Source organism: Thunnus thynnus, chromosome 22 (genome assembly GCF_963924715.1).
Source record: "Thunnus thynnus chromosome 22, fThuThy2.1, whole genome shotgun sequence".
NCBI lineage: Eukaryota > Metazoa > Chordata > Actinopteri > Scombriformes > Scombridae > Thunnus > Thunnus thynnus.
Genome location: NC_089538.1, coordinates 6,395,855 through 6,416,228, shown reverse-complemented (window position 1 = coordinate 6,416,228; position 20,374 = coordinate 6,395,855). Strand labels below are relative to the sequence as shown.

At 37.9% G+C, this 20,374-nt stretch overlaps 3 protein-coding genes and 1 pseudogene across 3 annotated transcripts; all 4 read left to right on the top strand.

Moving 5' to 3' along the window:
• Positions 1 to 544: 544 nt before the first annotated feature.
• LOC137174467 (immunoglobulin kappa light chain-like) lies at positions 545 to 1,490 on the top strand (annotated as a pseudogene).
• A 4,250-nt stretch (positions 1,491 to 5,740) lies between these two features.
• On the top strand, positions 5,741 to 7,783 carry LOC137174278 (immunoglobulin kappa light chain-like). Its single transcript, XM_067579463.1, has 5 exons — positions 5,741 to 5,877; positions 6,005 to 6,712; positions 6,824 to 6,946; positions 7,034 to 7,077; positions 7,203 to 7,783. The coding sequence occupies exons 1-5, from the start codon at positions 5,823 to 5,825 to the stop codon at positions 7,320 to 7,322; spliced, it is 1,050 nt and encodes a 349-aa protein (XP_067435564.1). The 5' UTR covers positions 5,741 to 5,822; the 3' UTR covers positions 7,323 to 7,783.
• Positions 7,784 to 10,968: 3,185 nt separating this feature from the next.
• LOC137174268 (uncharacterized) lies at positions 10,969 to 13,586 on the top strand. The gene is made up of 5 exons (XM_067579448.1): positions 10,969 to 11,230; positions 11,355 to 12,059; positions 12,180 to 12,305; positions 12,392 to 12,435; positions 12,564 to 13,586. Exons 1-5 carry the CDS (start codon positions 11,176 to 11,178, stop codon positions 12,681 to 12,683), a joined length of 1,050 nt encoding a protein of 349 aa, XP_067435549.1. The 5' UTR covers positions 10,969 to 11,175; the 3' UTR covers positions 12,684 to 13,586.
• Positions 13,587 to 16,529: 2,943 nt separating this feature from the next.
• Positions 16,530 to 18,728, top strand: LOC137174283 (uncharacterized). The gene is made up of 5 exons (XM_067579469.1): positions 16,530 to 16,816; positions 16,938 to 17,645; positions 17,764 to 17,889; positions 17,969 to 18,012; positions 18,149 to 18,728. The coding sequence occupies exons 1-5, from the start codon at positions 16,762 to 16,764 to the stop codon at positions 18,260 to 18,262; spliced, it is 1,047 nt and encodes a 348-aa protein (XP_067435570.1). The 5' UTR covers positions 16,530 to 16,761; the 3' UTR covers positions 18,263 to 18,728.
• The last annotated feature ends 1,646 nt before the right edge of the window (positions 18,729 to 20,374 follow it).

Below are 20,374 nucleotides of genomic sequence, written 5' to 3'. Positions count from 1 at the left end.
GATGAATTTTTATCACCTGTCTTTTGTGTTAGTTGTGTTTTCTTTTACCTTCTATTTGTGAATTGTTATACAACAAGGCAAATTCATTGTATGTGCAAACCTACTTGAAAAAAAACCTTTTTCTGAATCACACCAAGTCATAAAAAGAGGTTGCATTTTTCTTGTTAAATGATAAAGTTGATCATCTGGCAAATGATCTTTTCCATGTTATATATCTGTATTTGACAGATACTGTAGTTAGCAAAGTATCATGCCTGCCTGTTAATCTGCTCAACATGAGCACGTTCATTTTGAGCAGAAATGGGCTCCATTATATCTTTATATACTATTATGTTACTAGTGTACATACTGTATAGAAACATCATTGATTTTTTGTCATTCAAAATCTAACGCCAACATTAGGAACCATTATGTTCTTGATACACCTCTCACCACGTGATTCTATTTAAAGAACAAAATAACAGTGTGTCAGTGAACATGTGATCGTGTTTCCTAAAAAGGACATTCAATGTGACTTGTTTGGCCAATCAAATGCAGCCTTGTCTCTAAAGAGAGGAGAAGTATCAAGATTCTTTTCATTCAACACGGCAATTTGAACACGATGACATCTCTAAACTTTGTTTTGTATCTGGCATGTCTTATCTTGGGAAAAATGGGTGAGTAGTGTTTTGTGACGAGAACTTGTACAAATGTTTCAAATATTTCTTTATGTACTGATTATGCTGAATTGTATCTTTTGAAATTAATTCTTCATTTGCTTTGTCTTTTATTTCACATCAGCTCAAGCAACTGATCAGAAATCTTCCTCATCTCATCAAGAAAGTAGTTTTGTATCAGCAAATGTTGGTGAGAGTTTGACTTTACAATGTTTCTATGATCCTGATGCTACAACAAGTCTTTACTGGTACAAGCAAACTCTCGGACAGAAACCAAGGCTCATGTCTACCTTATTTGTGTTAAATAAAATTAGCACTTTTCATGATGAATTCAAGGACAATCCACGCTTCACACTGGATACTAAAAGTGGTAAAAATCACTTGATGATCTCAGATCTACGCATTTCAGACTCAGCTACTTACTACTGCGCAAGTCGATCTTCATTAATGATTGAATTTGAGGAGGGTACTGTTGTCAGTGTAAAGGGTTCTGGTTTGAACATCCAAGCTTTGGTCCATCAGTCGGCATCTGAGAGCATCCAGCCAGGAGGCTCTGTGACTCTGAACTGTACAGTACACACTGGGACCTGTGATGATGGAGAACACAGTGTTTACTGGTTCAAAAACTCTCAAGAATCTCAACCAGGAATCATTTACACACATGGAGGCAGCAATGATCAGTGTGAGAGGAACAACAACACACAAACACACACCTGTGTGTACAACTTGCCAATGAAGAGTGTGAATCTTTCTCATGCTGGGACCTACTACTGTGCTTTCACCTCATGAGGACAGATAGTGTTTGGAGATGGGGCCAAGCTGGACGTTGAGTAGAGAGGAGAGGCGAGGAAATCATGTATGTGTTTCTGAATTGTGTGTACATTTTATATTAATAATCAAATAAACATCATCTAACTTTAACCATGAGACAATATGTGTGTGTGTGTGTTCAATCCTTGATAAGAGTAACTTGTGTTTCTTCATGCAAGAGTGAAGGTGTCATTGCAGCAATGGCACCATGTTTATCATAAAAAGCATGTGTTTGATCTCAACCACCCCACTGAGTGGGTGAGTGATGAAACTTAATTGTTCTGGTACCAAAAATAAAATGGCACAGGAAGGCTCTATTAGTTTACAATATTACTGTTTATGTGAAAATGAGAGTTGCAGTTGTGCCTTTATTAAAGACTTTCTAATTCATAGTAACAAATAGACATGACACCTTTGATATTTTACATCTATCTGAAGTATTTGATAACCGATATTATTCCAGAAGGAAATTAGTTGGCAGTGTGGGCACAAAATTAATTATACATGATAACGACGTACACATGACAGACAGCCGACACCAGTAACAACATGCTGTGTATGTGACAGGTTTTCTGACACAACTAAGTCCTGTACTACGAAGCAGTCCACTGGAAATAAAGAGTCATCATTCCTACAGGATCCCGACATGGACAAAAGTCCTGAGTTACAATAAATGACAAGTAGGAAAAACTAATATATATTTTTATAGATCAGTGGAAACATTTTATTGTTCTAGACTTTCAACATTTGGGTCAGATAGACCTCATCAGTCATTAACTACTTTTACACTCTTTGCTTCTTTAGCAGAAACAGTTTGACATTACTTTTAAGTTTTTTTTATGACATTCAGAATGGTTTCTTCATCATCCAACTAAAAAGCAAAACATACTCACTCTATACTTAAGCCATTTATATTAATTCCTACATGTATTTTAAGCCTACTTTTAATATTTGGAAATTTCTAGTGTTTCTACATCTTCTTATTCTGTTGTATGTTTACAGGCTTGTTTACATTTCACTTCGTCGAATATGACTTTTTTCTGTTCCTAAAACAGAAGTTTTCCTCCGTGTGTACTTGATATCACTGTTTCATCTCACACTGTATGAAGTACTTCATTCATAGTTCTGATGATGTCACTTGTAATTAACAACCCCGCCTCTTTCACATGAATGTGCTTGTAGCTGGATAGGAAAACCCAGAGTTGACTGAGCAGGTTGATAACCAGCTTCATGGAACTGGTTATCTGGACGGCCAATGTTAGGCTCAGTGAAGCCTGCTAATGAAAAGATAACCTGGGTATGTTGAACTTGCTTTGTAGTACAGGCCCCAGAAATGGACCCAAATGCAAAACTCACAGACAGTCCAGGGTTTCCAAAAATCAGAGTCTTTGCTGAGTAGGCAGGTTTGGTACACAGGCAGACAGTCAGTGGAGGGCAACACAAAGGGCAAGGCAGAGACTTGATCAGATCAAAAGTCAAAAAACATAAAGAGGCTATCACTAGGAATACAAAGACTGGAACGCTTGCAACAAACGGCTAAGACGAACTGGCACAGGGAGCAGGGAGCACACAGACTAAATACACAAGGAGAGGGAGGGTAATTAGACACAGGTGGATGACATTAGGGGATAAAGATGATGACAGGAGCAGAAAACACACAAGGGCAGGAAGTGGATCAGAAACGAGAGGAGAGTTAGACACCAAAGTAAAACAGAAAATGCAGAACTGAATGATGGGGAAAAACAGAAACATGACCTTAAGACAGGATGAGACATGACAGTATGGTGTCGTAGCAATACAGCAATAAGCAGAATCATACTACACAGTATCAACCTGCAGTGCTTCTACTGTAGAAGTGCAGCAATCTAATATTAGAAACTTTTGTTAGCATAAGTGCAATAATGCCATACAGCACGAAAAAATACACAATTAAATACATATCAGCCTATCTATGTTGCTGACATGAGTACTAAGATTTTATGTGCAAAACTAATGTGGGCAAGAGTGAGTGTGAGCACCTGCCACCCAGTGCTGTAACTCATGTTACACAACACTGCATGTGTGATATATGAGTTCAATGCTCTGATCAAATTTACACTCATTCCATTATCAGACAACAGAAACAGAAAATGTGTGATGACAGAGAGCAGGAGGGAGTCTTTTCCTCTCTGTCTAGTTTTGCTGTACATGTGTATAGACACAAGTTAGAAACAAATAAAACACATCAATAAAAATTGAATTTTAATTCAACAGCCAATAAATACAGGCATTTGTATAGATTCACAAGTGAATGTCACCCTTCAGAGAGCTGCTCCAGCAAAAGAAAAACTGCTGCGTTAAGATGGCGGAGCAGGAAAGGAGTGGCGTGTAAGCCGCCAACCAAGACGCAGTCTTATGTTATACAGCTTGATCCTGTAAAAAACTGGATGTTAATCCAAAAACCACTTAAACTTCCCAACACAGTAGAGACTTTATCAGGAAACATTTAAGGACTACCAATAGTACTTAAGCAGTGCTTCCCTTACAATTGTACAGGCCTGGCAGGCTGCAAGGCCATCAAGAACCCCCGCCAGGCCAAAGAAAAATATTTTTTTGATGCCAAAAATAACACCAAATATCAATTCATTCAGAAATCAGTAGCATTTGGGAGCCTCTGTGCACCACTGTTCCAAATCATGAGTCAACCTCTGTGTCACTGCCTGGGAAAGTCTTGGTAGCGTAGCTCCTTTTAAAGAATAGGGTAGTGCGTAATGTGTGTCCGTAGCGAGGGTGTGGTTGTGCAAGTTGAGCGAGCAGCAGAAAAGTGATGGTGAATGCCAGCAGACCGGAGGAAAAGGTTATCAGTAAGTTGTCAGTCTGGCAGTAAATGTACAGTACAGCAATGGGTTAGCCTAACCTGAAGACACTAAACAGAGAAATAGAGAACAGCAAAATTTGTAGTGCTGAGTCTCCTGAGTTTTGCTTAGCGCATCTGTAGACATTTCAAATAAATAACTTAAAAACATTTAAAGGTTCTATATGTAGAATTGTGAAGCAATTTACATGTATGAGTGCTTTTTTATTGCCAATGAGTGAACGGGTAGTAATGTTACAATGTAAAATGAGACCTTCCCCGACTTTCTTGGTTGTCTGCAGCATCCTCTGGACTGATTTTTATGTGAAGCACATGGGCCGGAAAGGAAGTGACATTTTTGCACGCTCCCAAGTGCCTTGCCTCTCTCCCGCTAACGTCAACAAACGACCAGCATAACGACAAAACACAACAAAAATGGTGCTATCCCACTAGAAACACCCTGCAGATATTAGTGCTCCAGCTACTACACCCCCGCAGTGACAAGTCGTCCACTCCTGAGCACACACAGCTAAAACATTATTTCCTCAACACAGTAGGAGAAAACAAGCTCCAGAGCGACAGCAGAACATAGCTTACCCCCTTTTATTTTTCCTGCTGGTAGTCGAAAGGTCCACAACCTATTGCTGCCTGGTCACAGCTTACTGAGCCCACTGGTGTTGGTTAAAAAAAATTGGTGGTTTGTGGGTTGAGTCAGGTTCAGGTGATACAGGTGTTAACACATATTTCGTATTTTAGCTGAAGTTTTTCCTGGCTGTTTTGTGACATTTCCAGTGGTTGTAATGTAGGTGCTTTTGACCAACATCTTCATCTGTGAATCCAGTTCCACACAACAGACTAAAACCTTTGACACTACAAGCAAAGCATTTTTTGTCACAACTAGGGGGACACATCTATTTGTCCTTTCTCACCATTTCTGGGTTTCAGTGACTCTAACACATTTTTGTTGCTCTCTGCCTCTCTCATGATGTACTGGATCTCCACGCAAATGCAGACACAGCAGAATCATTGTCTCATAAAAATGAGATTGCATAGAGCCTGAATCAACATTGTGATCTTATTTTGATTAATCGTGCAGCCCATCATATCTTGTATGTATAATGTAGAAAAATGTCTCTTAAATACAGCACAGAGTGCAGTGTTGTTTCTCCAGATTACAGCTTTAAAAAAGTATCAAGTATGGATGAATTGCTCAAAATTAGTTTTTGTTAGCTGTTTAATAAAAAATATTGAGCATAAATGGACTCCACTATGTCTTATTACAGCTGTGTTTATATTGGATATTTCTTGGTTGTTTATTTTTTAGTGATTTCAAATCAAATCAAAGATGAGGAGCCTTTATCTTCCTCATATATCTCTCACCATTACAATCATAGGTGGCAGTGAACATGTGATCCTGTTTCCTATACAGTGTCACTTCAGATTGGCCAATCAAAAGCAGTCTTGTCTATGAGGAGTGGAGAAAAGTAAATGATCTTTTCATTTCACACGGCAAGTTGAACACAATGACATCTCCAGTGTTTGCTTTCTATCTCATATGTCTGTTCTTGGGGAAAATGGGTGAGTTGCGTGTTTGTGATTCCAACTTTTATCTGTTAGTGGTTGGTTTTCAAATATTAACTGATTACGTTGAATTCTATCACATTCAATTAACTATACATTTACTTTGTCTCTTATTTCACTTCAGCTCAGATGACTGATCTGAAATTCTCCTCATCTGTTCGTCAAGACAGTGGTTTTATATCAGCTAATGTTGGTGATGAGACGACTTTGCAATGTTTCTATGGAGGTGAAGTTGCAAGGCTTTACTGGTATAAACAAACTCTGGGACAGAAAATTAAGCTAATCTCAACCTTCTATAAATATGAGGTAATCAGCACGTTTCATGATGAATTCAAGAACAATCCTCGCTTCACACTGGATACTGAAAACAATAAAAATCACTTGAAGATCACAGATTTGCACATTTCAGACTCAGCTACTTACTACTGTGTTAGTAGCTATTTTAACACGTTAGAATTTTTGGAGGGCACTACTCTCAATGTAAAGGGTTCAGGTTTGAACATCCAAGCTTCGGTCCATCAGTCGGCATCTGAGAGCATCCAGCCAGGAGGCTCTGTGACTCTGAACTGTATAGTACACACTGGGACCTGTGATGATGGAGAACACAGTGTTTACTGGTTCAAAAACTCTGAAGCATCTCATCCAGGAATCATTTACACACATGGAGGCAGGAATGATCAGTGTGAGAGGAACAGCAACACACAAACACACACCTGTGTCTATAACTTGCCAATGAAGAGTTTGGATCTTTCTCATACTGGGACCTACTACTGTGCTGTCGTCTCATGTGGACAGATAGTGTTTGGAGACGGGACCAAGCTGGACATTGAATGTAAGTAACTTTTTAGGAGACATTGTCCTATTTGATACAGTCTTAGTTCCTCATCAAGCTTAGGATAAAAACATGCTCTAAGCTCTGTTTCTGGTGTCTGACTCTCTGTAGATGAGGTGGACTCTCTTGTCTTGGTGTATTTCTTGAGTGGAGCTTTGGCGTTCACCACCATCCTCAGTGTTTTATTGGCTTTCTCAGTGTACAAGATGAAGAAGAGAAACAGCTGCCAGTCAGGTACAAGCAAATGATTCTGCTTGTTAACAGCTTGTATTCACTGAATTTGGCTTTTGAATAAAAGAGCATTTTCTGTTTCACAATTAGAGCCTCAACATGGATTTGCAGCTCCGTCCACGGCAGATACAGAGGTGAATACAGTTTCAATTAACAGTTGAATTGCCATTTAACCACCTTTTATTAGCAGAACAATTAATTGTGTTGTGGACATTGTTTTAATCACAGTGTGATTTACTTTTATATATTTTGTTAGCAGGGTAACCAAGACGCAGACAACCTCCATTATGCTGCATTAAATGCTAATGTGGCAAACAGATCAAGAAGAGCGAGGAACAACACCAAGAATGAATGTGTGTACTCCAGTGTAAAGATGTAGAACTTGTGAGGTTTCTTAGAATCTCCTTCATTATGTATTGTAGTCTTAGATAAAGGTCTTGAGATAAATATGTGCCTCATGATCTGCAGTCAAAAGATGAGATTCTCTGTGTTTTAGTACGGTTTAGTAATTTGCACATTCAGGACTGTACTCTCTGTGTTGCTTGTCAGTGTGCTTTAAAGGACGTCTACAGGATGTCTCTGCTTTTAATTTGTTTTCTTTAAATAAAATATATATCTTTAATTCTAAAATCATATACTTTCTGTGATTATACAAGAACATTTAGAAGACCAGATTCATTTATGCTGTATAACAAGTTACTGTTTGGATATGAGGAACATGAAGGGAAAAAATGCTATTATTTGTTTGAATGGGTTTTAACCTGATCATGTGCATTGTGCATTTCCATGAATATTTTGTGTCAGTAATGATGAAATAAATGTAATTATGGAACACTTTGACCTTGAGACAATGTTTGTGTTCACGTTCAGAGCATCTGACCACTTATGGTGGTTATATGATAGCAGAGTTGGGTGTGTCAGGTTTTAAAAATATATGTTGATGGTCAATAGATCACAACAGCCTTTAAATCTGTGTTGAAATTAGTTATATCTTAAATGTGAACTATTGCTGATATGAGGCATCCATATTTGTTTACTTTATATTATACTGGAGGTTTCAGAGAAATCCAAGTGGATGGAATCATTTTTAAATACGAGGACACTTCACTCTGTGTAATGATCTCATGATCTCTCTTTCATCCAGCTGCTCTGTGCTGTGTAAAGTCTAGTGCTCGACTGAAAACGGCCCTTTTTAGTCTTGAGCAAAGGTCGCCTTCTGAGTTGTGCATTAAAATAGTCCTTGATTTGAGATAATGTAGGTTAAAATGATCTGCTTTAGAAGTTATAATTATTCATTCCTGCTACATCAGCTAGTGGTGCTCATAGCTACCACTTGAACCTGTGTGTAAAATAAACAGGTGGGATTGGAATTAGATTGTGAGGCCATTTCATTCATACAAACTGTTAGTACTTTGTTGCAGCTGTTAGACTTTGAAGATTGCCTTGTGAGTATTGAGAATAGCAACCCTCAGGTTTAACATTGTTTAACCAGGTTTGATTATCCAAATCATATTGTGATGTGTTGTAAATCTATTTCATTTATATAAATTGTTTGTCCTTGTTTGACCTTGAAGGTGGCCTAGTAGCCTGCAACCTACTACTGTTTTAGGCTACATAATGCTTTTATGAATATAATTTCAAATATGAAATAGCTATTCTTCTAATAATCATTTCCTGTCCTCATCCACCCAATTATATACTGTTCTGTTCTTGATGCATTCCTGGTTTTCATAGCATCCTCCTATTCTAGACTAGTGCAGGTGGCTGTTTCTTGATTTAGATTAGGTGGTGTAGAAATGCAGGAAATTTGTTTTCAATAACATTTTTTTCTGGGGGAGGACCCCCAGACCCCCTTGCCAATAATGTATCTTTCCAAGTTTGCTCCCCTATTTTTAAACATAACCAGGCACCCATGGTCATTACTGCATATATTATTCTTCGTCATGGTGATCTCTGTTTCTCTGTTTAAAGTCTCATATTCTAATTCTCTATTTTCTCCCTTTTCATTGCTGCATTGTCACAGAGACATCAGCCCAGAACAACAGGGCCTCTGGGCCAAAGTCTCTAAACTGTGAATCTCAACTTTGTTTATTATTTTTCAGCTGACAAAACCCACCATGGAGCCAGTCAGGATTCACCTTAAATTGTCCCGATTGTTTTTTCGACTAGCCATGGCATGCTAACGTTTGTCATGCCTTGGTCATGTAGACAGCAGTACATTATATTACAGTAATTTGTATGACATATCTGTCCAACTTGCCTTAGATTTTGGCACACACATACATTGGCTAGACTGGCTTCCCAAGAAAAACGATAAAATACATCATAATGTCAGTCTCTCAAAAACAACATATAGTTACGGTTGCGTGACAGATCCCATCTAGTGGCCGTAGTAATTATGACCTGGAGCAGTGGTGCAGGCCAGATGACATATTTAAAAGCTGATAGATTTCTGCATTCAGAGGAGGAGGGGTGGATGGAGGCATTAACCCAACACTGGACTTTTCCACAGGAGACCGTTGTTCATTTCCCATTTCCAACCAAGAGTCAGGACAGTTTTTTAAAAACCTTAACTACAATTATCGCCTAACCTTAACCCCATAGTTATTATTGTAGTCATGACAATGAAGGTCACCTAACATTAAGGAAGTAGTAGTAACTTTAACCTACACCACATATTTGTCTAACCTTAATAAAATGATCATTTTAACCCAAACCATGATGATTATCTAAATCTAACCAAGTGGTTTAAATACCTAAACGTAACCAGACCTTAACCACAGTGTTGTCTCATCATAAAACATTGTTATTCTTTAACAGTGATTTGTAAAGGTTTTGAAAAGCACAGACAAATGATGTTCTGCTGATTACTGCTGATTTGGGTGTGAGATTAGAAAATGCTCCTATGTGGCGTGCATGGTCAGATGAGGTATTTAGTTGTTTCATTTGAAGGACTTGTTGACATTGGCTGAAGCAACCTTGTGATTAAAGGCAAACCCGCTTTACCAAGTGAGCTACAGCCAACCCCAATAGAAAGTTTCTGTCGACTGCAACTGTAGTCGGTCATGTGATCTTTCCATTTTGGATAATAATTCTGCCAGCTGTATGCGCTTTTCATTTTTGTACCAAAGTCAAATGGAACATGAAGGTTTTCTTTTGACTATCAGCACTCTATGTGCTCTCTCTTCCATGTTTGACCTGACCAATTGAACTAAGACAGCATCAATGAAAAGCCAAGCTGTCCCTACAGTTGGCATCCTTTCAAGAAATCTGGTGCTCTACTAATGCACTGTGTTAAGTTTACAGTCAGATCTATCTGCCTTACAGTCATTACTCTGACACCTGCTGAACTTTACTCCCATGCTTTACAACAGGCTATGTGGTTTTCAGCAAGAAGTAAAGGTGTTTGTACTCTTTGTACAATAAATGCGTCTTTATGGTGCTCAAAGCACTGAATACATTAATTTAAAAGGAAGTATTCAATTGTTTCTGTGTAAATTTGACCTTTAATGTACTGTCAAAATGAGTCTCTTTACAGCAGCCCGAATTATAGTCTTTATTCTCTGGGATACAGCTTTGAAAGAGAGTCAATTATATCGTCACCATGGATGAATTTTTATTTATATATTTTTATCACCAGTCTTTTGTGTTAGTTGTGTTTTCTTTTACCTTCTATTTGTCAATTGTTATACAACAAGGCAAATTCATTGTATGTGCAAACCTACTTGAAAAAAAACCTGTTTCTGATTCTGAATCACACCTAGTCATAAAAATAGGTTGCATTTTTCTTGTTAAATGATAAAGTTGATCATCTGGCAAATGATCTTTTCCATGTTATATATCTGTATTTGACAGATACTGTAGTTAGCAAAGTATCATGCCTGCCTGTTAATCTGCTCAACATGAGCACGTTCATTTTGAGCAGAAATGGGCTCCATTATATCTTTATATACTATTATGTTACTAGTGTGCATACTGTATAGAGACATCATTGATTTTTTGTCATTCAAAATCTAACGCCAACATTAGGAACCATTATGTTCTTGATACACCTCTCACCACGTGATTCTATTTAAAGAACAAAATAACAGTGTAGGTGTCAGTGAACATGTGATCGTGTTTCCTAAAAAGGACATTCAATGTGACTTGTTTGGCCAATCAAATGCAGCCTTGTCTCTAAAGAGAGGAGAAGTATCAAGATTCTTTTCATTCAACACCGCAATTTGAACACGATGACATCTCTAAACTATATTTTGTATCTGGCATGTCTTATCTTGGGAAAAATGGGTGAGTAGTGTTTTGTGAAACAAACTTGTCCAAATGTTTCAAATATTTCTTTATGTACTGATTATGCTGAATTGTATCATTTGAAATTAATTCTTCATTTGCTTTGTCTTTTATTTCACATCAGCTCAAGCAACTGATCAGAAATCTTCCTCATCTCATCAAGAAAGTAGTTTTGTATCAGCAAATGTTGGTGAAAGTTTGACTTTACAATGTTTCTATGATCCTGATGCTACAACAAGACTTTACTGGTACAAGCAAACTCTCGGACAGAAACCAAGGCTCATGTCTACCTTATTTGCGTTCAATAAAAATGGAACATTTCTTCATGAATTCAAGGACAATCCACGTTTCACACTGGATACTGAAAACAATAAAAATCACTTGATGATCTCAGATCTACGCATTTCAGACTCAGCTACTTACTACTGCGCAAGAAGGTTTTCATTAATGATTGAATTTGAGGAGGGTACTGTTGTCAGTGTAAAGGGTTCAGGTTTGAACATCCAAGCTTTGGTCCATCAGTCGGCATCTGAGAGCATCCAGCCAGAAGGCTCTGTGACTCTGAACTGTACAGTACACACTGGGACCTGTGATGACGGAGAACACAGTGTTTACTGGCTCAAAAACTCTCAAGAATCTCATCCAGGAATCATTTACACACATGGAGGCAGGAATGATCAGTGTGAGAGGAACAACAACACACAAACACACACCTGTGTCTACAACTTGCCAATGAAGAGTCTGAATCCTTCTTATGCTGGGACCGAATGTGCTGTCGCCTCATGTGGATGGATACTGTTTGGAAACGGGACCAAGCTGGATGTTGACAGTAAGTAACTTTTTCTCACAAAGGTTGTCCTTTTTTTTATAAGTGCATAACTCCATATTTAAACTCAGAATAACACAGCTAAAAGCTTTCTACTGTCTCCTGGTGTCGGGCTCTCCACAGATGAGGTGGATTCTCTTGTCTTGGTGTATTTCTCGAGTGGAGCTTTGACATTCACCACCATCCTGGTTATTTTACTGGCTTTCTCAGTGTACAAGATGAAGAAGAGAAACGGCTGCCAGTGTAAAGGTATGATAACTGCTATTCTTTGTAGTTGACAGTGTGTATTAACTGAACATGGCATTATAGTAAGCTCACTGTTTAATCTTTCTCAGAGTCTCAGGCGAGATTTTCAGCTCCCTCCACATCAAATGCAGAGGTATGTTCTTTTTGTCTTTTAGATAAACCATTATATTACCATTCAAACATTTTTAAGCACAACTCTATTTGCATTTATTTTTATTCTTATCAAATATTGTGATTTACTGTTTTATATTTTATGATCAGGGTCACCAAAATGAAGAAAACATCCATTACGCAGCATTAAGGAAGCACAAGGTCAACAGATCTCGAAGACAGAGGAACAACACCGAGACTGAATGTGTGTACTCAAGAGTAAAGCAGTAGAACTGTACATACTTTATATTTGTTGCAGTGTAATAAGATATGCCTTTATTAGTGTTTCCAACAAACTCATAAGAGATTGAGATCATGTTATCAGTATATTTTTCTTGTGACCATAGAATGGAGCAGCCATAATTCCCAGAGATGAGTTGATTCAACCAGTTATTTGAGAATGTATGTTGGTGTTGGATTGAAGTAATAATATATTTATGTCAAATTAAAAAGTTTTTAATGTTCTATCCACAACTCAAGTCAAATTTTAGCAAATCAGCATTTTCACAAGATGGGCTTCAGAACAAGTGTATGTGAGACAGAACTGCATGAATGTACACTGGCTGACCTCAAGCAAAATTATGTGACAGGCTGGATTTACTGTTGTTAATGTTAAATTATGCTATTTATAACTTTTTTCACTGGGACAGAAAAAGGTTGAAGTTGAAACAAATCAACACAGAATGGAAAAGACAGTAAAAGTTTTGCTTATTTCACTTGAGAGATATCTGTTTGAGCTGTTTTGTCTTCGCTCCTCTCAGTAGTTTACTGTGGGCGGGGCTTGGTGGAAATAAGGTGATGTCACGTATTTCTGTCCCAATCAAACTTTTGCTAAATTTGAATCAGAATCTGACGTCAGTTGTTGGGTTGTTGGGTTATTTTGCCAAGCCACTGTCAATCACATCTGTGCAAACCACACCCACACAGTCCTGATGAAGCAGATTAGCTGAGTTTTGAGTGTTAAACTCTTAATAAAGAAAAAGTAAGAATGTTATCTTTTTAACTTTAACTTGAATGTTAATTTTTTTTGAAAGAAGTGTAATAACTTGCATGAATTCTGTGAAGTAGTAATAAATGTGGATGATATATAAGCAAAACATTCTGCCTTTGAGCCATATATCATACTCACTATGTTTAATAGAGATATTCCTCTGGTGTTTCTTGAGGTGGTGTCATGAGCTGAGAAGAGACGAGGCTCACCCTCCCATATACAGTACCAGTCAAAAATTTGGACACACCTTCCCATTCCCTTGAATGAGATAATGTGTCCAAACATTTCACTGGTACTGTATGCTTTGGTAATTTTAAAGCTAATGCCATTGCTGACAAAGTTGAAGAGTCATTAAGTTGCTCATATACTCCTGACCTTGTAAATCCTCTCTGAATACCATAAGTAGCTCTGAACATGTGATCATGTTTCCAAAGTAAGACATTAGGTGTCACTTCTGATTGGCCAATCAAACACAGTGCTGTCTGTGAAGAAGAAAAAATTCAGTGATGCTATATGACAAGTTTCTGTGACACTTTGAACATCAGCATGTGCACGTACACGTACATGTGTGTAAACCCACAAACCACAAATGTTATCTGCCAATGTGATGAGAAAATGTAAAGTGACAAGGATGGGTCATTCTTATATGTTATGATAAAAAAAAAAAAAAAACATAAACCAATGATGTAGGCTTAGTTTCAAACAATGGGCCTCATTCATAAACAGTGCATATGCACAAATCTGTGCTTGAACTGTGCGTACAAACGTTTTAAACACAAATTTGGGATTCATAAATATGTTCTTACCTGAATTTATTCTTGCTCTGCAAACAAATTTAGAACTGCCTTAGACCATGCATACACACAAATTATAAATGTCCCACAGTTTTAATAACGATCAAGTCTATATGTATTCAATGTAAACAATATATTAGAACCACAATTATTTAAAAAATGTTTGGACCTAAATATACAACATTTAAAAGTGTGAAATTACCAATAATACACAACTTATTTACTAATTATAAAAGTAATAGCTAAGACATTGTAATCTATAAATCATCATCACAAATGTTATGAAATTATTAATAGATTAAAACTGTCCTGATCCCACTTTGGGATGACTTCGCTTTAGCTGATATATCAGAATTTCCATATTGAATGTGACAGTGATTAATTTCCTCCATCAGATTTGGCCGTGATATATGCAGCTTGTTAACCAGCAGCCTGTTCAGTGTCCTCACAGCCTGACAGTTCAGTAGTGGCACAGGGAGGGATGCTCTGCATCGTCACTGCATCACGGCCTATTGCGGTGAGAGACGAAATGCAATGCACACCTGGTGCAGCAGTAGAGATTTATTTAGATTAATTCCACAGATCTACACAGTTACCAACTTTTTATTTTGTTAAACGTACTGAGTGGTAGTGGTGCAACAGGTATGCAGGCTGTATACAGGATTCACAATCAGGCTCCAAACGGCTTATTACACAGCTACTTAATAAGGAAATCAATAATCTGATACAAAATATTGATTTAAAAATTATTTTAGTGCTTCTGCTAAAAAAATTGTCCATTATATTCTACGGTTGGAATTGCGTGCATAGTAACATTAATATCTATGAAAGCTCTGTAGCCTTCTGAAGATCATGACGTTTCTGTCATTCATCTCTACATTTCCTTCTTTCCGGGGTTTTGCAGTTTACACACCTGGAAACACAACTGTTACTAATGTTACAACTGGTAACAATATTACTCTTATCACTTCTGCTTATCATTTAAGTTAGTGTGTAGTGATGCACAACTAAGAGAGGCACTCACCAGATCTGCTGCCATTGCCTGGACTGGACGACAGGATCTTGCTAAACTTTTACCTTTCTGTAATGGTTGGAGCCCCGTAGGTCTTCAGGCTGTCGTCACATCTGTGCCCAGTCACAGACATTATCGCTAACGTTTTTTTGCCACAAGGTGTCGCGAATGAGCTGTAGTTGGTAAATTTTACCAGACTTCTTTCTGCAGATTGATATGATTGGACATTGTCCTCCAGAGTCTATGAACAGAACTGCGTCCTTAGCAACAGTCTGTATTTCATAGCAGCGGTTTGCTATTCAGAAATAACAGACCGTAAAATGCCATAATTGACCAATCAGAATAAGGGGTATTTAACAAAGCTGTGTAATAATTACCGATAGTGGGCACATGCCTGTCAATTTAGAATGATTCTGATTCACTAACATGCACACGCTGGTAAGAACAAAATTGGCCAGCGCACACGTGTCATGAACCCAGACGGTAATTTTGCGTGCAAACTTGTTTTGTGCACAAAGTAGGAATATTTCTACGCACATATTAGTGAATGAGGCCCAATGTGTTGTATGAAAGCAGTAAAATTACAACAACAGTTTTACGTTGATCTGTGGTTTCCAAGTAAGGGAGCCTCAGATCGTTTTCAGAGAGGTCTAGCAGGATGACTTGACATTTGCTCCAGATAAGAGAAAACAAAGGTGCTCAGACAGACATTGCAGAGGCCAGGAGGTCTGCTACAACATCTTCGCCTTGAGATTGATTCATTTTTTAAGTAAATCAGGTGTTGATTACTCAGAACTTTAAAGTTACAATCCTTAAGATTTTAATTCTGGTTGATTTAGCAAAACCCATGCTTACTGGTAGAAAGAGCAAGTTCAGTTTAATACTGCAGGATTGTGGACCAGCAAATGCTCCTTCAGCTACTACGTGGTCAGAAGTACAAAATAGGAGCAACTGGTGCATCTGTTAACAGAGCAGCCAAACAAACCATCGTTTTAATAAAGCAAGTGAAAAATTTGAATTTTCCATCAAACCATGAGCAGCCGTGATGTGATTTCATGCTGTACACAGCGCAAGTACTTTTCTACATGACAGCAGGGCACAGTGAGAAGAAAGTTACTTTGCTAAGGAGGTGTGCAGCCTGTCACCTGCAACTCTTCATCTAACTCACTGTGGTTGCTCCTTCTTGTTCCACCACAACCTACAATATTGCTACCAAAAAAGTCTTAGGAAATAGAAATAGAGAAACAAAATAATAAAAAAAATAAATAAAAAATAAAATGCCATTATGGGTGAGTACACTTAATGCCACGTTAATGAGCCATTATGTTCTTCATATACCTCTCACCAAGTGACTCTGCTCAAGAATGAAATTTGACAGTACAGATGACAGTGAACATGTGATCATGTTTCCTTTACAGTGTCACTTCAGGTTGGCCAATCAAATGCAGTCTTGTCTATGAGGAGTGGAGAAAAGTAAATGATCTTTTCATTTCACACGGCAAGTTGAACACGATGACATCTCCAGTGTTTGCTTTCTATCTCACATGTCTGTTCTTGGTGGAAATGGGTGAGTTGCGTGTTTGTGATTCCAACTTTTATCTGTTAGTGGTTGGTTTTCAAATATTTACTGATTATGTTGAACTCTATCACATTTAATTAACTATACTTTATCTGTTTTTTCACTTCAGCTCAGATGACTGATCTGAAATTCTCCTCATCTGTTCGTCAAGACAGTGGTTTTATATCAGCTAATGGTGGTGATGAGGTGACTTTGCAATGTTCCTATGAAGGTGTTGTTTCAAGGCTTTACTGGTATAAGCAAATTCTGGGGCAGAAACCAAGGCTCATCTCCACCTTCTACATCTACGAAAGTAATGGCACTTTTCATAATGAATTGAAGAACAATCCACGTTTCACACTGGATAATGAAAACAAGAAAAATAACTTGAAGATCACAGATTTGCACATCTCAGACTCAGCTACTTACTACTGCATAAGTAGCTATTCATACTCGTATGAATTTTTAGAGAGCATTATTGTCAATGTAAAGGGTTCAGGTTTGAACATTGAAGCTTCGGTCCATCAGTCCGCATCTGAGAACATCCAGCCAGGAGGCTCTGTGACTCTGAACTGTATAGTACACACTGGGACCTGTGATGATGGAAAACACAGTGTTTACTGGTTCAAAAACTCTCAAGAATCTCATCCAGGAATCATTTACACACATGGAGGCAGGAATGATCAGTGTGAGAGGAACAACAACACACAAACACACACCTGTGTCTACAACTTGCCAATGAAGAGTCTGGATCTTTCTCATAATGGGACCTACTACTGTGCTGTTGCCTCATGTGGACAGATATTATTTGGAAACGGGACAACGTTGGACATTGAGAGTAAGTAACTTTTTAGGAGGCATTGTCCCATTTGATACAGTCTTACTTCCTCATTAAGCTTAGGATAAAAACTGAAAACATGCTGAAAGCTCTGTTTCTGGTGTCTGACTTTCTGTAGATGAGGTGGACTCTCTTGTCTTGGTATATTTCTTGAGTGGAGCTTTGGCGTTCACCACCATCCTCAGTGTTTTATCGGCTTTCTCAGTGTGCATGATGAACATGATCAACAGCTTCAAATCTGCAGGTAACTGTTTATATCTGACAGCTTGTATTCACTGAACATGACTTTTGAATAAAAAACTTTTTCTGTGTTTCACAACCAGAGTCTCAGGCAAGAATTTCAGCTCCCTCTACAGTCAATGCGAAGGTGAATAATAACTGTATTCATTAATTCTTGAATTACAGCTAATATCCTTTTTTAACATTCAGTACAACAATACATTTCTTTTTAGGACATTGTTTAGAATAATATCATGATGTATTGATATATACTTTGTTACCAGGTTTACAAAGACGCAGACAACCTGTATTATGCTGCTTTAAGTGTGAACCTGACCAACAGAGGAAGAAGACAGAACCAAACCTGGAGTGAATGTGCGTACTACAGCGTAAAGTAGTAGAACTGGACATGTTTCATTTGTACTTTGTGCATAAGACATAATATTGTAGAATCTCTTTGAAGGTGTAACATGGATTTAGTTGTAAGTTTAAAAGAAATATGTTTTTTATACCTTCTTAAATCTCTTGCTCTGCTTTGGTATTTTTAGGAAACTCTACTTTTTGCAGTGTGGTCTGAAGCAGAGTATCTGCAAATTGCTACTTTGTTTTTTTGCAAGTAAACCGTGTATCTAAGGTTATATTTAGTACATACTGTATGAATATAAGGATTTTTGTGTCTTAACCAGTAAATGTTCAAGGTTGGTTTGGTCAATGCTGTAGAAGGTACTCGTGGGCTTTTAGGATCAAGATTGTGTTGAACTTTTGTGTTTTAATCTTGTTGTTTTTTTTATAACCAACTCATGTGTGTGTTTTTGAACTGTGTGTACATTGTATATTAATAATCAAATAAACATCATCTGAATTTTGAACACATGAGACAATGTGTGTGTGTGTGTGTGTGTGTGTGTGTGTGTGCAATTCTTGATAACGGTAACTTGTGCTTCTTCATGCAAGAGTGAAGGTGTTGTTGCAGCACTGGCACCATGTTTATCATAAAAAGCATGTGTTTGACCTCAACCACCCTATTGAGTGGGTGAGTGATGAAACTTAATTGTTCTGGTACTAATAAATAAAATGACACAGGAAGACTATTAGGTTACAATATTACTGTTTATGTGAAAATGAGAGTTGCAGTTGTGCCTTTATTAAAGACTTTCTAATTCATAGTAACAAATAGACATGATACCTTCGATATTTTACATCTATCTGAAGTATTTGATTAATGATATTATCACAGAGGGAAATTAGTTGGCAGTTAGGGCACAAAATTGAATATACATGATAACGACATACACATGACAGACAGCTGACACCAGTAACAACAGCTCCGTCCACAGCAGATGCAGAGGTGAATGCAGTTTCAATTAACTGTTGAACTGCCATTTAATCACCTTTTTATATACTGCTGTGAGCAGGCCACACGAGAGAGCTCCCACAGCAGCCATGAGGGGAAAGACGGCAGAAAAGGGGAATTTCTAGTTTTGTTAACCTGGGTCCATGGGTGGAGTTCACACTTGGGTGTAAACAACCACAGACTCTGGGGAAATTGACTTTCTTGAGGACTCCCTTTGTTTCTTAGAGTCTTGAAACGTGTGGTCGGCTGGTGAGACCCAACAAATATGTCGTAATGTCAGTCACTCAAAAACAACATATAGTTATGTTTGAGTGACATATCCCATCTAGTGGCCGTAGTAATTACAATCCGGAGTAGTGGCACAGGTCAGATGATGTATTTAAAAGCTGACAGATTTCCACATTCAGAGGAGGAGGGGTCGATGAGGGCATTAACCCAACATTGGACTTTGCCACAGGAGACCATTGTTCATTTCCCGTTTCCAACCGTGAGTCAGGACAGTTTTTTAAAAACCTTAACTACGATTATCCCCTAACCTTAAGGGGATGATGAAGGTCGCCTAACATTAAGGAAGTAGTAGTAACTTGAATCCACACCACATATTTGTCTAACCTTAACAAAATGAATACTTTAACCCAAACCATAATGTTTCCCTAAACCTAACCAAGTGGTTTTAGTACCTAAATGTAACCAGACCTTAACCACAGTGTAACCTCATCATAAAACATCACAATTTTTTAACAGTCATTTGTAATGGTTTTAAAAAGCACAGACTAATGATGATGTCCTGCCGATTACTGCTGATAGGGGTGTGAGATTAGAAAATGCTCCTATGTGGCGTGCATGGTCAAACAACGTATTTAGTTGTTTAATTTGGAGGACTTGTTGACATTGGCTGAAGCAACATTGTGATTAAACCCGCTTTACCAAGTGAGCTACAGCCACCACAAATAGAAAGTTTCTGTCGACTGCAACTGTAGTTGGTCATGTGTTCTTTCCACTTTGGATAATATTTCTGCCAGCTGTATGTGCTTTTCATTTTTGTACCAAAGTCAAATGGAACACGAAGGTTTTCTTTTGACTATCAGCACTCTATGTGCTCTCTCTTCCATGTTTGACCTGACTGATTGAGCTAAGACAGCATCAATGAAAAGCT